This window comes from Nematolebias whitei, chromosome 10 (assembly GCF_014905685.2).
Source record: "Nematolebias whitei isolate Nwh7 chromosome 10, NemWhi1, whole genome shotgun sequence".
Lineage (NCBI taxonomy): Eukaryota > Metazoa > Chordata > Actinopteri > Cyprinodontiformes > Rivulidae > Nematolebias > Nematolebias whitei.
In genome coordinates, this window is record NC_056507.1 from 28,051,367 (window position 1) to 28,068,045 (window position 16,679).

Here is a 16,679-nt window from a genome sequence, read left to right on the forward strand (position 1 = left end):
TGTTGTTAATTGGGTGCTGTGTTAAAAACGTCTTCTCACTTATTGTGCTGGAGGACATTCATGGCTGACAAGACACAGGAAGACGTTCAGCTGCCAGTGTTTCAGCTCATTCATGTCACAAGCAAGTATTTATTGTGCGTAACAAAACAAGAACACAATGAGCCGGCTGTGTGGAGAAGCTGAAAGCTGCACCCTTTTTGTTGTGAAACATTCAGAGGTTTGGAGAGTTTCTGGAGATGAAATGTTGGAAGATGGGAAGAAATTTGGCCGGAGGTTGGATGGAGTAGGAGGACAGAGGCTTGGTTCAAGCTGTCAGCCTGTCTGATTGTCTTCTGTCTCTCCAGGAAACAGGAAGTAATGGACTGTACCACAACATTTCTGACATTTCTGACACGCAGTTTCTTCCGCAGTCGTATCCTGCTGATACGAAACAATACCTGAAATACCTTTTTAGTGTGACAAGTCATATTAAAATCAAACAAGCTTCGAGTATTTTATTGAAGCTTTATTGCCTGCCAACATGAAAGCTCTGAGATCACTGCTTCTGTGAATGAGCGTTTGTCTGTCTGTTAGCAAAATATCTTGTGAACTAGGGGACATGTTTTACTCAAACTGTCATGAATTAATCATTGAATGTTAATCTGCAACTGGTCAACATTTGGAGTCAACCTGATTTAAGAGCAAACTCAAAAGTGCCCAAAATCCCAGTTAATTTGACAGATATTGAGCTTAATTTAGGTGTAGTGGTAGCTAAGAGTGATCCCTAACGCATATGCAAAGTGCTAACAGTTCATGTAAGGTCTTTGTTTAAAACTTTGACATGAAGGCACCAGATGATTCAGAGTCAGACGTCAGAGTTTCTTTTCTTTCTTCTGTGTCTGCAGCGGGCAGTTCGCAGTTGTCAGACGATGTAAAGAGAAGAGCACTGGCAACCAGTATGCAGCCAAGTTCATCAAGAAACGCCCGAGTCGGGTCAGCAGACGGGGCGTGAAGAGAGAGGAGATCGAGAGGGAGGTGGACATCCTGCAGCAGATCCGGCACCCGAACATCGTGGAGCTGCACGACGTGTACGAAAACCGCACAGACGTGACGCTCATGCTCGAACTGTGAGTCCCGCCGTCACTCAGCAGCACTAAAATAAAACGCTGTGTGATCAGACTCAACAGCCAGACTGAATAATATAACATGGCTACAGCAACATTCAAAATGCATGTTTTTAACATGATGAACAATGAAAAATCCAGTGTCTTTAAAAAAAACATTAGAGCTGTTTAAACTATGAACAGCCTCGGACCTTGAACAGTGTTCCTGTCAGAATTGTTTTTTGTTTACTTGGACTGTTTGTCCCTTTGTTGGGAGGATCATGTGGGTCAGAAAGAACCAAATGACAACATCACAATGTAAACTAGAGAAAATGCTGTGTAAAAATGCTTACACATGCTTACTTATGCTTACTTAAGAAAATGCTTATTGCAGAAGAACTTGCTGAAAAACAGCTGAAATTAGCTTAAAAAACATGCTTAAATGTAGCTGAAATGGAAGAACGAGCCTAAGTTAGAAGAAGAAAACAGAAAGAACACATATTTGCAGAATTAGGTTTAAATAAGCAGCGCAAATGAGCACAAAATAAGGAAATTAACTAAAAAAGCTGAAAGTAGCAAAAATAAAAAGTAGGTGAAAAAACAGAAAGAAGCTTAAACAAAATTAAATGGACGGAGCTGAAATTAGCTAAAAATGTGGAATCAGCTTAAAAAGCTAAATTTAGTACAAAACCAGCTAAAAAGTAGCTAAAATAGCAGAAAAAGCTTAAACTAGCAGAAAAAAAGTTGAAAGGGACATACATAGCTGAAATTAGCAGAAATAAGTTAATGAGGCTGAAAGTAGCAGAGATTACCATGAAAAACTTTAATGTATCTGAAAACAGCTGAAATTAGCTTAAAAAGCTATTTAAAACAGTTAAATAGTAGCTGAAATAGCAGAATAAGCTGAAACGTGCATAAATAAGCCAAAAGGAGCATAACAAGCTAAAATTAGCAGGAAGAAGTTAGAAGAAGCACAACAATGTTGTAGTTAGCTGAAAGAATCAGAAAGGAGAACAAAACAGCTAAAAACAGCTGAAAGTAGCTGAAACGTTTTTATATTTGCACAAGGAACCTGAAAGAAGTTGAACCAGAACAAAATGTGAAAGGAGCAGTAAAGGGCTGTAAACAGATCTAAAGATATAAAGGATGTAAAATGAGCTCAATTCATTTTCTATGAAAAAAAAAAAATGAAAGAAAAGGCTAAGTATGTCAAAAAGCTAAAGTTGCACCAATAGGAAGTCATAGCAGGATTATCCAGAAAGAGCTGAATGTTTGATGTATGATTTGTGGAAACAGCTTGAAAACTGGATGAAAATCACACCAAAAAACATGCAGAAGAAAAATGTATCAGTGTGAATGCTTCATAAGCAGTCGGACAATAATGCTTGTGCCTCAGCGGGCCCCCGTTTATGTCCAGAGATGGCCTGGGAAAATGGAGGGTCTAATTAGGACGAGTTAAAGCTCAGTCCAGTTATTGCTGAGTTGACTGACAGACTGAAACAACCTTGTCCTACTAAAGATGTTTCAAGAAGCTTTGCAGCACGTTTTCTAAAGGTTTTAGGGAACATTATTAATTAGTAGGTCAAACGTCTCAGACGATGCCTCCCAACAAACATGCAAGGCATCCAGGACGTGTGCATCCAGTTCTTGAGGACACACTTTAGATAAAGAGAAGCTCTAAATGATCTCAGAGTGGTGTGTGTGTGTGTGTGTATGTTTTCAGGGTGTCTGGAGGAGAACTGTTTGATTTCTTGGCTCGGAAGGAATCTCTCTGTGAGGAGGAGGCCACTCAGTTTATCAAGCAGATCCTGGACGGTGTTCACCACATCCACTCGAAGGGGATCGCTCACTTTGACTTGAAGGTACAACGCAGCGCTCCTCTTCCTAAATCCTTTACTTGAACAGGATACGTTAAGGAAAGTCAAAACGAGCCTCACGTGAAAGTTATCCAGCAGGTGTTTGTTGTTTCAGAGGGCAGAGTCTCACGCTTCTGATTCACAGGTCCTTCCTGTTAGGTAGAGTAGAGTAAGTAAAGACAGCAGCAGAGTGAAGAAATGGGGTCAGTTTGTCCTCCAGCAGTCTAAGCCTATTGCAGCATAACTAAAGGATAGCTCAGGAAACCCAAGCCAACTCTAACTATAGGATTTATCAAAAAGGAAAGTCTTAAAACTGGACAATGTGTCAGCCTCATGGACAGAAACTGGATGTTGGTACCACAAGAGAGGAGCCTGAGAACTGAAAGATGTGCCTCCCATTCGCTCTCTCTCTCATCTCTCATACTCTTGAAGTTAACAGATTTTTACAAATTATTTCCAATTTTGGCAGCCCTAGACTTTGTCCGACTTCAATTTGTGAGATGACTGAGAGAAAAAACATTGGAGAAAGTGAGATCTTGGAGTAAATCGATCAACTGAGCTATGTTTTCTGTTTGTTCTGTAAAATTATTTGTTTTCAGTAGGGATGAACAATATTATCGACATGTTATCGGTCTATATTACTGATAAAGTTAAATATCGGACATCAGCCATTCCATCAAAAGAACTCACCAATATAAAGGCACTGTGTATATCAGAGTCAGAGTCAGAGATTCTTTATTCTCATTCGCACCTTATGTGGTAAATGTGGTGGAGCGAAATTATGTACACAGGGTCCCAGTTACATCTAAGAATAAAATGTAAAAGAAAAACAATGATAACATCCAAGATATGAACTAAGAAAAACATCAACTAAATATACACTAAGCACTCATAACATAAAAAGCATTACGTCAAACATCAGCACAAACATGAACATGAGTCTGTGTGAGCAGATGTGCACGCATGAACACATCAACATTGAAACAGATCAGCAGCAACATGAAACAGATCAGCAACAACATGAAACAGATCAGCAGCAACATGATGTGATTTTTTCACAGTGATTATTCTGGTTAGAGATTCATGAGTCTAACAGCTTCAGGGTAGAAGCTGTTCCTCAGTCTAGTGGTTCTACACTTAATGCTCCTCAACCTCTTTCTTGAGGGGAGCGGGGCCAAAAGTGTGTGTGCTGGGTGAGTGGGGTCCTTCATGATGCAGGTGGCTTTCTTCCTGCATCTAGAGGTGTAGATGTCTGTGATGGTGGGGAGACTGACTCCAACAGTCTTTTGTGCAGCCTTCACCACTCTCTGCAAAGCTTTTCTTTCTGCAGCTGTGCAGCCTCCATGCCACACGTTGATGCTGGAGCACAGGATGCTCTCCACTGCACACCTGTAGAAGGAGGTGAGGACTGAGCTTCCCAGACCAGCTCGTCTCAGCCGCCTGAGGAAGTAGAGTCTCTGATGAGCTTTCTTGATCAGCCTGGTGGTGTTGTTGCTCCAGCTGAGGTTGTCATTCATGTGTACACCCAAGTACTTGTAGCTGGAGACCACTTCCATCGCAGATCCTCTTATGTTCAGGGGGGTGTAGGTGTGTTTGTTCCTTCTGAATTCCACAATCATCTCTTTTGTCTTCTTCACATTGATGTGAAGGTTATTCTCTCTGCACCAGCTCTCCAGGTGTTCCACCTCCTGCCTGTAGCTGGACTCATCATTGTTTGTGATGCATCCCACCACCGCTGTATCATCTGCAAACTTTACAACATGACAGTCTGGATGCGTAGCTGCACAATCATATAGAATAGAATAGAATAGAATAGAATAGAATAGAATAGAATAGAATAGAATAGAATTCAAATTTATTGTCATTGCACATGTCACAGGTACAAAGCAACGAAATGCAGTTTTCATCTATCCAGAATTGCTTAGCAAGAAAAATATATTGGTAGATATATAAAGTACAATATACAGTAAGTTGCTTTGAATATGCTATAGGTATAAATATATACAGTTTGTGAGTGTACAGAGTGTACGTATGTGAGCAGAGTAAACAGGAGGGTGCTCAACACACATCCCTGAGGAGAGCCAGTGCTGAGGGTTATGGTGGAGGAGGAGAGGTTGTGGATCCTCACTAACTGTGGTCTGTTTGTTAAGAAGTCTAGTACCCAGTTGCAAATGGAGGGCCTTAGTCCTAGTGTGGATAGTTTGTCCATCAGGGTTTGGGGGATCATGGCGTTGAAGGCAGACGTGAAGTCCACAAAGAGCATACGGACGTAAGAGTTTTTCTGCTCCAGGTGGTTGAACGCAGTCTGGACCACAGAAAAGATGGCATCCTCTGTTGATCGGTTCTCACAGTATGTATACTGATGAGGGTCGTCGTTGATGTTGATGGTTGTTTTGATGTGAGTCATGACCAGTTTTTCGAAGCATTTAGCGACTATCTTGGCGAGGGCCACTGGCCGATAGTCATTCAGACCAGTCACTGTAGAGCTTTTTGGGACTGGGATGATGGTGGCAGTCTTCAGGCAGGTGGGAACTGTCTCCAGGGTAAGCGAGGTGCCAAAATGACAAAGACCATTTAGAATAATGTAGCATTTTAATTCCACAGCAGAGAAAGCTATGTAGTCTCTGTAAGTAGGTCTAGGGGAAAAAATATCGGTATTGGTATCGGTTATCGGCAAAATAATTTTTCACATATCGGCAAATCGGATATTGGCCAAAAATCCAATATTGTGCGTCCCTAGTTTTCAGTTTTCTTTGTGCCATTAACTCCTCTGCCTCAGTCAGTCTGCCACACCCAGTTACACCCGTTCCTGGTTTCAATTAGTCGCAGCTGCAGCCACTCTTCCCATCAGCTCCATCAATCTTTCTGTTTCACTTCACTCACCTGTCAAACTTTACTGCCCCCTCAGGCCCTCCATGCCTCCTTGTATTCTTTGTGCTCCTTCGTGATTTTCTCAAGGGGGGCAGTGGTTGGCCATTGTTTTGCTTTGTTTAAATAAAGTTGTTGGGTTTTTTTTAGCATTATGACGTGTTAAGGTTTGGGTTATGATCGTACTCACAGCAGAGCTTTGTTAATGTTTGCAACGAAGTAAAGAAGTGCAGCTGCTGCTTCTCAACAAATCATAGAAACAGTTTACCAAATGCTGATTAAGCCCTGCTGACTTTTATCATAAAAAAAACAAGTTTTTGCAGAGTGCTGTTGAGCACATCAATATGATACAATCTTGTTCTCAACATTTTTTAAAGATTTAAATAGCTGTTCTGTTCTCAGCTGAAATAATGTAGCAATGTCTGAACCTCATTTTGCTTTTCCCTCAGAGTCAGGGCTGTGATATTTCACACAGGCCACAAGAACAATCTGCTTAGGGAATATGAGGAGATATTTGTGGAATTTAACCAAAAGGTGGATTAAATTATGGCGTTTCAGCCAATCTTTGCTGGCTTTGTCTGTGGAAAAGCAGCACGCTCTGAGGCCCCTCGTGTTTTCTTTGTTTTCACGTAGAATGAATAAATCAGAGGCATTAGAGAAAAACAATCATTTCTGAAAGGATTTATTTTCATACATTTCTAAGAAGTATATTTTTTCCCCTTAAATGCAAACGCAAAAGGCATCTTTATCCAGGTAACCTGAGTTAACTACTTGCTTGTGTGAAATTCAGCCGTGGTTTTATTGGAAACCTACTGACTAATGAGCGTCTTTGTTTTGTTGTGTTTGTTCTGCAGCCGGAAAACATCATGCTGCTGGACAGGAGCGTCCTTCTGCCCCGGATTAAAATCATAGATTTTGGATTGGCGCACAAAATCGTGCCGGGGGCAGACTTTAAAAACATCTTTGGCACGCCTGAATTTGTTGGTAATTTTTCTCACGAACTCTGCATAAAATAAAAAAAACATTAGTTCCTTCTTGGCTTTGTGCTTTTTAGTGAAGTTAAGTTTAAACTTTGCTTTCAGCTCCAGAAATAGTCAATTACGAGCAGCTGGGACTGGAAGCAGACATGTGGTGAGAATAATTAACTACCTCTGACTCAAAGCAAAGGGTCGCAGTACAGAGCTGTTGGTTAACCTTGTGCTGTTTCTCACAGGAGCATCGGAGTCATCACTTATATACTGTAAGTTGTCGCAATTATACACAAACTACAGAACATCTTGGAAAATTGTCAAGCGAGAGCTTTGGTCTGCAAGTCTGTGCTGTCGTTTCAGTTTGAGTGGCGCGTCGCCTTTCCTCGGCGACACAAAGCAGGAAACGCTGGCGAACATCTCAGCCATGAATTATGACTTCGATGAGGAGTTCTTCAGCAACACCAGCGAGCTCGCCAAAAGCTTCATCAGACAGCTGCTGGTGAAGGACACGAGGTGAACGACTGAAAAACAACAATCGATGTACATTAAATGTAAATCTTTATGTGCAGTTGAACACATCACTACTTAAAATCGATTAACTGAACCGCGTTTTTACCAAAAGCTAAACAAAGAATCACTCTTGCTGCTTTAACATGTGTTTCCCTTCAAATCTGGAACTTGATCTTCCTGTGATTGTACCGTCCTGAGAGGTTCGCATTAAAACTCATGACAGGTTAACTTGCTCTGTGTGCGACGGAGCTGTTGGGGATTATTTACTCAGCTGCATTCTCCTGTCGTTTCAGGAAACGGATGAAGATACAAGATGCCCTGAATCACCCGTGGATTACGGTATGGACTGGGTTCACGCTACATCACTGCCTGCTTTGTGTTCACGTCACAGTCACGTTCAATTACAAACAAAAAGGGAAGCACTGGATAGGTATATAAATAATAACGGGCTCGTTTCTCAAAGGGGAGACAAATTCATTTGAAAATATTCCGATTTTCAATCCCAGAGGTTACGCCCACTCGCTGTATATGTTTCTGGACAGACACCACCCCCTCAGGGAGTATTTGTTTCACCCCACACAACTGAAACCAGTTCATCATTTACTCCCTCAGGGTGTCTGAACAGAGAATCTATATTTGTCTAAACGTGAACGAAACCAAGCAGGATTTCATTATTTATTTTTGGAACGGCATGACAATGTAACATTCTGTGACAGAAGTCAGTCACAATGGCTGCTGTAAAGCATGTGGAGTGTTCTGGACGTGAAGTCCTCGTCCCGTTTGGATCCAAGCATGAAGCCAGGAACCTTCACTCATCCAGAATGTTTGCGGTGTGTTTTGTTACCAGCCACAGTTTTAGCTCCTAGGGCTCACACACTAATCCTTTCACTACAAGTGTGTGTTTTCAAGATTCAACAATGAGACAGCCTCTCACTCAGTGTCCTCCTCCTCCTCCTTCCTCCACCCTTCTGACTGAAGTCCCACCCGACAGAAGATGCAGCCGAAGCCGAGAAGAAAACCGAGACGCTGAAGACCAAACGTCTCAAGGAGTACACAGTTCAGTCGCGCTCCAGCATGCTTCCCAACAACACGTATGTTCACTTTGAGCATTTTGTTCACGTGGTGGAGCACATCAGCCTGATGGATGCTGGGATTTCAGAGGTGGCGGGGGCTAACCACACCCTGCGATGCGACATAGAAGCACTGCTCGCCATCTATAACGACAAGGAGGCCTGGTACAAGGAGGAGAGCGACGCTGCCAGGAAGCGTCTCTCTCAGGCCTGCTACGAGCTCCGTAAAGTGGTGGCCACCAGGCGGCTGCTGCAGGAGAACGTCGAGGCCATGGATGCTAATCTGGAGAAGCTCAGCAGAAAGTACAACCGAAGGCAGAGCCAGCTGGACAGCCTGAGGCAGGAGCTGGACGCAGAGCTGTTGTGGCTGCAGGAACTCATGGGTGCTCTGCTTCCTGATGGAGGCAACAACAGCACCCACAGTGATGGTCTAACTGCAGATGAAGCACCGAAGGAGCCGCTGCATCAGACCTGCAGAGCTGACGTGAAGACCAAGCAAGCTCTCACAGAGTCTGGATAACCTAACTGATCACCTGAAAACACTTTTTTAAAGAACATTTTTAATGAGTCAGACATACTGATTTGTATTTCTTTTGAACAGCACAAAGTTTTGATGGCTGTTTATTGTTTCCTGATAAAAATGAAAGGTGATTAATCTGTGAAATGCACATTTTAAAGGTATGCTGTGCAAAATATGACATCAAACATGAAGAAGTTATTCTGAAGTACATCAAATGGTTCAGTTTGAAAAAAGTTCACTCCATAGTTTTTGTTTTTTTTTTTTCAAATATACTGATACACAATTCTGAAAAGCTGGGACGCACTCAGTGTAAACAAACCACGCAGGTGAAGCCACCATTCATTCATTCATTCATTTATTCATTCATTCATTCATTCATTCATTCATTCATTCATTCATTCAACCTTTATTTATACAAGTTGGTTCCCATTGAGCCTCAGGGATTCATTTACAAAAGAGACCTGTTACATACAACATACAGAGTAGGTGAGGAAAAGAGAACACAATGGTGGAGGACGTTTAAATAAAAACATGTCTCACACCATGTCGTGGCCGGGGCACAGTGTAAAAGATGCAAAAAAAGACCTTGCAACATAAACAGCAACATACAATGACACCATAATACATTTATGCATAGAAGGTCAACAAAGACGGTGAGTTGTCATTAAACACTCCAGAAAGTTCCAAAGTTCTGATAATATGGTACAGTGTCTATCAGCGGCACAATTCTGATAAGGCCACAGATGTCCTTGGGAGGGGGTGGGGGGTGGGGGACAGGCAGAGCTTCTTAGTTTATGTATCCTCCAGGAGCAATTTGAGATAGGTTGGCCTATCCAAGACCAGTGGGGGAGGCCAAATTCAGATAAACAACAACTGTTTTGGGCAGGCAGACTCTACTGACATGTCTGCCTTCAGTTCTGCTGGTACACTCAGTGGTGAATCCAAACAGCCAGATCCGTGGACATTCCGCCATTCTGTGCTTGTTGGCCTTCTCCAAGGTCGAATCCTTCATGCCAGCGATTCCTAGGAGCTGCAATTGGACCACGATTCTCAGAAATTGCGTCCAACTTACGGTTCCGCTCGCAAAGCATATTAGTCTGAGAGCTTGTAGCACAGAGTAATCCTTCATGTAAGGCTTGCAGCTTCACTTTTGCCAAAACTGCTGCCGACGTCTTCTTTATTAATCGATATCCCAGGTATACGCTGATTCCAAAAAGCAGAAACCCTGCTATCATAAATTAAATTATGTATGTGTCTTCTACGTCCTCAACAGACAGCACAGACAGGCACATCATCTTCCAAACATCCCAGGAATCCATGACATATCCAGCTGCGTGTGCCCCTTCAGGGCATGAGGGCTCTCCTGGACCCCGTCTTCTAGTAGAAAAAAAATTATCAGTTGCGTTGAGAGACCAGCTGACCAGATCCATAATAATATTTCAATTCAGAAGATGTGTAAAGAGAGGCTCTGAGGAGGTTCACAGGACAAGAGAGCAAAAAAGCAGGAACCGATGAAGCCGGTTTCTTTCACCCGTTCCTCCCCCCCTGGAGGAACGGGTGAAAGAAACCGGCTTCATCGAGAGGGAAAGAGAGAATCCAACTGGAAGCTTGAATCACGCGATTGACCTGCTGAACACTGCAGGTAAACAAATATGGCAGAACTGGACCAGAATGGAATCTCTAAAAAGACATTTAGGTGGAAAGGTAAGAGTGAATCAGCTGCCAAGTACAAAAGAAACGAGAAAGATCTAAAAACACAAATGTAAAGAATTGAGAATGAAGCAGCCATAAAAACAAAGCTCGGCATTCAGACGCACGCAGCATGTGCAACACTTTTCTGGACTGATACCTTAACAGTTTCATCCCAACTTGTTATTTTTTTACTCAACAAATCTAAGAATAAACATGTGTCAGTGCATCCAAATTGTCAGACACTTCCATGGACGTCCCCCATTATTGACAGACTTTCAGTCATTTCAGCTGTTTACACATGACAAATGGCTTCTGGTCCATATATTTTGCACACAAATGATTTATTCAAGAACACATGAATAATTGATATGAGAGGGGGAAAAATGTGCAGATTTTGTTTCTTTCTTAGATGTTTTTTTTTTAACCAGTCTTCATGGCTTTGCAGTAAGGACCTTTTGAGTATAGAAACTTTGGAGACCTGCTTTGGGCCGAACCAAACACTGTGATTTGTTTTGTACAATGTCCTGCTGCTAGCAATGCTAGCCAATACATGCCGTGGTGCCCCTGAGCAAGACACCCAATCCCCAATTGCTCCCCAGGCACCTACATAGCTGCCCACTGCTCCACCTGGGTGCATCCCGTGATGGGTTAAATGCAGAGAACTAATTTTGCCATGGACAACACAAAGCACTTTACTTTACTAATGCAAGTCTCTGCCTGGGGGAATCTGTACAGAGAAGCATTGATCAGTATAACCTTCTAGATGTTGGTTTTTATTGTATTAGATTTTTTTTTTCTTCTGAACACAGTCATGCAAAAAAAAAAAATATTGACCGAAATAATTAAGATGAAGCTAAAATATTGGTGATCACATGTGAGGTCTGCCCGGTTCTGCAGAGGTGGAAACTACCGATGAGTGTTTTTATATTTTACCAAACTTCAAGTACTGCAGCTGTATGAAAACTTTAAACTTTATGCACAAATTAAAATCCATTATGGTAAGCTATGTTTGGGAGATCAGATGTCTGACGAAATCAATAGCCCCCCAAAGAGCCTCCTTTTGCAATTTATATTTATTTATTTATTTATTTTGCTAACTCTTGATCAGAAGATGTGACAGGAGATGGGATAGTTCACCATGGATGATTTGTGCATCTTCAAATGTGTGTCTGGCATAATTCACAGGTTGTTCTGCAGCTTCAGCTTTTGGTCAAGTTTCTGCCTTTATGCCAAATACAATAAAACAATGTTAAGAATGTGAGCGTGAAGATGATCAAACAAATTTATTTATATATTCCTCTTGTTTAATTTTATCATTTTATGTGCTTTTTATTAAAAGCACTAACAGTGACTACAACTGTTGAATATGAAGGTTTTATTGTGAATAATGCACTTTTTTTATTTGAAAGGTTTTTTTTTTAATTCCATGTGGATTTTAAAATGTATGTTGGTGGTTTTATTATATTTATTTATCTATTCACCATTGGTTTTCTAATGCACAATGATACATATTTTTATTGTTTTGTATTCTTAATTTAAATGCACACTCTTACTCAAGATTGATTTTCATTTATTTAACTGATATTGTTTGATTATTAAATCAAGATGTCGTAAAGCTTACAGGAACCAGATAAGATCTTGTTTGCATAAAAAACACATCATTTCCTTTCTTGCTTGTTTCATTTGGTACAACTTTTATGTGCACTCATTCTCGTCAACTCTGAAATAAAATGTTTTCATTTATCGTCCAGGTTTATTCTTTTCTTTTCTTTTTCCAGTGGGTTTCTTCAGCCATAATGTCAAAATTAGATGAGTACTTTGTTTTCAAATGTTTCGTAAGTATTAAAACATTTATAAGTGTCTTTTTCTTTTTTTCTTCTGTCATCCTTCGTTGTGCTCTGCAGCCTCTGAACTCCAGGCAGGCCATGGTGAAGAGGCTATCGGTGGTCAACCTGGAGAACTTTAGGAGGCAGTACGCCAGGCGGAGGTGGAAGGTAAAACTGCATCAGCAAACTTACAGTAAATGAAGATTCTGTTAAAAAAATATAGCTCTTGACAGATTTTCTAATTATTACTCTTTGCTGTGTGTGTGTGTGTGTTTGTCCAGTTGTCATTCAGGATTGTGGCTTTGTGCAACCATCTAACAAAGATCATGAAGAAGAACCAGAAGATGCCTGAAGAGAACGGGGTAAGGACTATGGCAGCACTTTAAACACTTTAAACTTTAATGCTATGAGTTAAAACTGGCACTGCTTTCATGTCCGTGTGGCGATCTTTGCAGAGTTTCACAGCTTTCCTGTTTGAAGGGGTCTAAATCTGTGATTTAGTCAATTAAATCTGAGAAGATGGGTTTGTTATAAAATTTAAAGCTAATAAAGTTGTATGCAATGAACCACGATCTGCTCCCTCAGCACACTAAAGATTATTCTATGGAATGAAATTAGTCTCAAAAAGACACACACTCATGCAACAAGATTTGTATGTGCACAACATAATTCACAAATGTGTATGGCATGAGTAGTAATACACTACACATACAAATGGGAAAATGTGCGTGCACGAATCGTCTGCTGTGCATGGATCAGCTTGCCTGTGCTGGTGACGTTTTGAGTCTTTCTTACCGCACCAGATTCACAAATGATATGATGCGTTCAATACGGTGGTCCTGAGGTGTAAATGAACAACATTTGAAAAAACGGAATTACGGGCAGCACGGTGGCGCAACTGGTAGAGCTGCTGCCTCTCAGCGAACAGGTCCCTGGTTCAAATCCCGGTCTGTGGGGCCTTTCTGGGTGGAGTTTGCATGTTCTCTCCGTGCATGCGTGGGTTTTCTCCGGGTACTCCGGTTTCCTCCCACAGACCAAAAACATGCATGTTAGGCTGATTGGTATTTTAAATTGTCCCTAGTTGTGCGCGAGAGAGTGAATGGTTGTTTGTCTCGTTTGTCTCTATGCGTCCCTGTGATGGACTTGCGACCTGTCCAGGGTGTACCTCACCCCTTGCACAGTGATTGCTGGACATGGGCACCAGTGACCCCCGTGACCCAAAATGGAAGAAGCGGGTCAAGATAATGCATGGATGGATGAAATTACATTAAACCAAACTGCCTCAGGGCCACTGTAATAAAGTAAAAAAAAAAAAAACACCCCTCCCCCCACCACTTCTGCTTTGGCTTAATGTAATTCAGTTTTTTTTCAAATGTAATTCACTTTTTTCAAAATAATTCAGTTTTTTCAAATATTGTTCATTTACACCTCAGGTCCACCGTAGTTCAAGGCTGATGAAAAGCTCAGATATCTGAGCATTACCATATTTACTTGGCTCAGTAACCCATAACAACCAGGGCTTAATTTGAACTGGATCCAGGTTGCGTTCTGGCAACTGTTTGCTCTGATCCAGCAACTCTCAGGCTTACTAATAATAACGTTATGAACAAATATGACTGCCTTGTCGTTTTGGGAGCCATGCTTGAATGGTGTCGCTCCTGTCTGCTGCTGAGATGATTAATAAATTACTCCAACACCTCCTCAGTCCTCAGCTGCTGTTTTTATGAAGCTCTGGATGCTTGTCACCCACAGCACGCATGCGACAAAGAGTATAATAAACTCAAAGCAAGAGTGATACCTGCCCCTTTTTATCCTGTTTCGCCTTAACAATTTTTTTTAGTTTTATTGATGAGTTGCAAAATTTTTTACTTTTTTTTTTTTTTTGTAAATACAGAAGTAATATTTAATAAATGTTAGGACTCTATTCTTTGCTAACAAAATGTATTTTATGTCATTAAACAACTTATCAGGTGCTTCTCTCGTGAGCATGCGCATCCCTAGGCCCCACACCTAGCCGATCCACCCGCTATTTGCATTCCTGCATCAATTGGTTTACAAATTAAGCCCTGATAACATCTATATTTATATTAAAGATATGCACTTAAATTAACGTTACTGATAGTAAAAAATGTTAACTTTGTAGTACTGCTCAAATGCACTAAGCATTACGTATATAAGTAGCCCATAAATCTGGTAATGCTCAAATATCCCAGCTTTTCACTAGCCTTGAACGCATCATTTTATTTGTGAATCTGGTGCAGTAAGAAAGTCTCAAAACGTCGTAAGCACAGGCAAGCTGATCGGTGCACAGCTGGCGATAAGTGCACGCACATTTTCCAATTTGTATGCGTAGTGTATTACTACTCAGGGCATAGTACATATTTGTGAAGTAAGTTGTGCGCATACAAATCTTGTTGCACGAGTGTGTGAGTCTTTTCGAGACCAATTTCATGCCATATTATTCCCCTAAAGAACCAAAGCAATAAATGTTGTAAAACATGTCAGTGTCACAGCCTAAACAGTTTGTCTACTGTACAGGTGCTGGTCATAAAATTAGAATATCATTAAAAAGTTAATTTATTTAAGTAATTCCATTCAAAACGTGAAACTACATTTCTTTTAATGTTGATGATTATAACAGACAACTAATGAAAACCCCAAATTCAGTATCTCAGAAAATTAGAATATAACTTAAGACCAATTAAAAAAGGATTTTTAGAAATGTTGTCCAACTGAAAAGTATGAACATGAAAAGTATGAGTATGTACAGCACTCAACACAGTTGTGGCTTCTTTTGTCTGGATTACTGCAGCAATGCGGCGTGGCATGGAGTCGATCAGTCTGTGTCACTGCTCAGGTGTTGTGAGAGCCCAGGTTGCTCTGATAGTGGCCTTCAGCTCTTCTGATTGTTGGGTCTGGTGAATCACATCTTCCTCTTCACAATACCATATATATTTTCTATGGGGTTATGGTCAGGTGAGTTTACTGGCCAATTAAAAACAGGGATACCGTGGTCCTTAAACTAGGTACTGGTAGCTTTGGCACTGTGTGCAGGTGCCAAGTCCTGTTGGAAAATGAAATCTGTATCTCCATAAAGTTGGTCAGCAGCAGGAAGCATGAAGTCTCTAAAACTTCCCGGTAGATGGCTGCGTTGACCTTGGACCTCAGAAAACACAGTGGACCAACACCAGCGGATGACATAGCTCCCCAAACCATCACTGATTGTGGAAATTTGACACTGGACCTCAAGCAACGTGGATTCTGTTCCTCTCCTCTCTTCCTCCAGACTCTGCGATCTTGATGTCCAAAGGAAATGCAAAATTAATTTTCATCAGAGAACATAACTTTGGACCACTCAGCAGCAGTCCCAGGCGAGACGCTTCTGATTCTGTCTCTTGTTCAAGAGTGGCTTGGCACAAGGAATGCGACAGCTGAAACCCATGTCTTGCATATGTCTGTGCATGGTGGTTCTTGAAGAAATGACTCCAGCTGCAGTCCACTTTTTGTGAATCTCCCCCACTTTTTAGAGTGGGTTTTGTTTCACAATCCTCTCCAGGGTGCAGTTATCCCTACTACTTGTACACTTTTGTTCTACCATATCTTTTCCTTCTCTTTGCCTCTCTGTTAATGTGCTTGGACACAGAGCTCTGTGAACAACCAGCCTCTTTAGCAATGACCTTTTGTGTCTTGCCCTCCTTGGGCAAGGTGTCAATGGTCATCTTTTGGAAAACTGTCAAGTCAGCAGTCTTCCCCATGATTGTGTAGCCTACAGAACGAGACTGAGAGACCATTTAAAGGCCTTTGCAAGTGTTTTGAGTTAATTAGCTGATTAGAGCATGGCACCAGGTGTCTTCAATATTGAACCTTCTCACAATATTCTAATTTTCTGAGATACTGAATTTGGGTTTTTTGTTAGTTGTCAGTTATAATCATCAACATTAAAAGAAATAAACATTTGAAATATATCAGTGTGTGTGTGATGAATAAATATAATATACAAGCTTCACTTTTTGAATGGAATTACTGAAATAAATCAACTTTTTCACGATATTCTAATTTTATGACCAGCACCAGTACTCTGGACATTGTGCTTTGTAAGCCCTCAGCTGTGGGGCTCTACATGTGAGGGTTTTTTATTTATTTATTCTGAACATGTCTTCTCCAGAGGGATTGTGAAAGCGACCAAGAGGAGGACATTCTGAAGAGGAGGCCGAGGACCAGGAAGAGAAGCAGCACTTCCTGAGAATGGACTAAACTGTTGGTTGGTGCAAAAAAACAGTGACT

The 16,679-nt window shown here is 41.2% G+C and overlaps 1 protein-coding gene across 1 annotated transcript; it reads left to right on the forward strand.

Moving 5' to 3' along the window:
* Window positions 1-241: 241 nt before the first annotated feature.
* On the forward strand, window positions 242-16,650 carry dapk2b (death-associated protein kinase 2b). The gene is made up of 11 exons (XM_037683680.1): window positions 242-273; window positions 885-1,106; window positions 2,806-2,944; window positions 6,661-6,790; window positions 6,889-6,937; window positions 7,020-7,046; window positions 7,138-7,290; window positions 7,581-7,626; window positions 12,474-12,563; window positions 12,677-12,757; window positions 16,561-16,650. Exons 1-11 carry the CDS (start codon window positions 242-244, stop codon window positions 16,636-16,638), a joined length of 1,047 nt encoding a protein of 348 aa, XP_037539608.1. The 3' UTR covers window positions 16,639-16,650.
* The last annotated feature ends 29 nt before the right edge of the window (window positions 16,651-16,679 follow it).

Excerpts from the sequence above, each read along its gene's own strand:
- dapk2b (XM_037683680.1), top strand. The coding sequence starts at position 242 with ATGTTGGAAGATGGGAAGAAATTTGGCCGGAG. Across the intron at positions 274-884 it reads GGGAAGAAATTTGGCCGGAG|CGGGCAGTTCGCAGTTGTCA; the intron begins GTTGGATGGAGT and ends CTGTGTCTGCAG. Across the intron at positions 7,047-7,137 it reads GGAGTCATCACTTATATACT|TTTGAGTGGCGCGTCGCCTT; the intron begins GTAAGTTGTCGC and ends CTGTCGTTTCAG.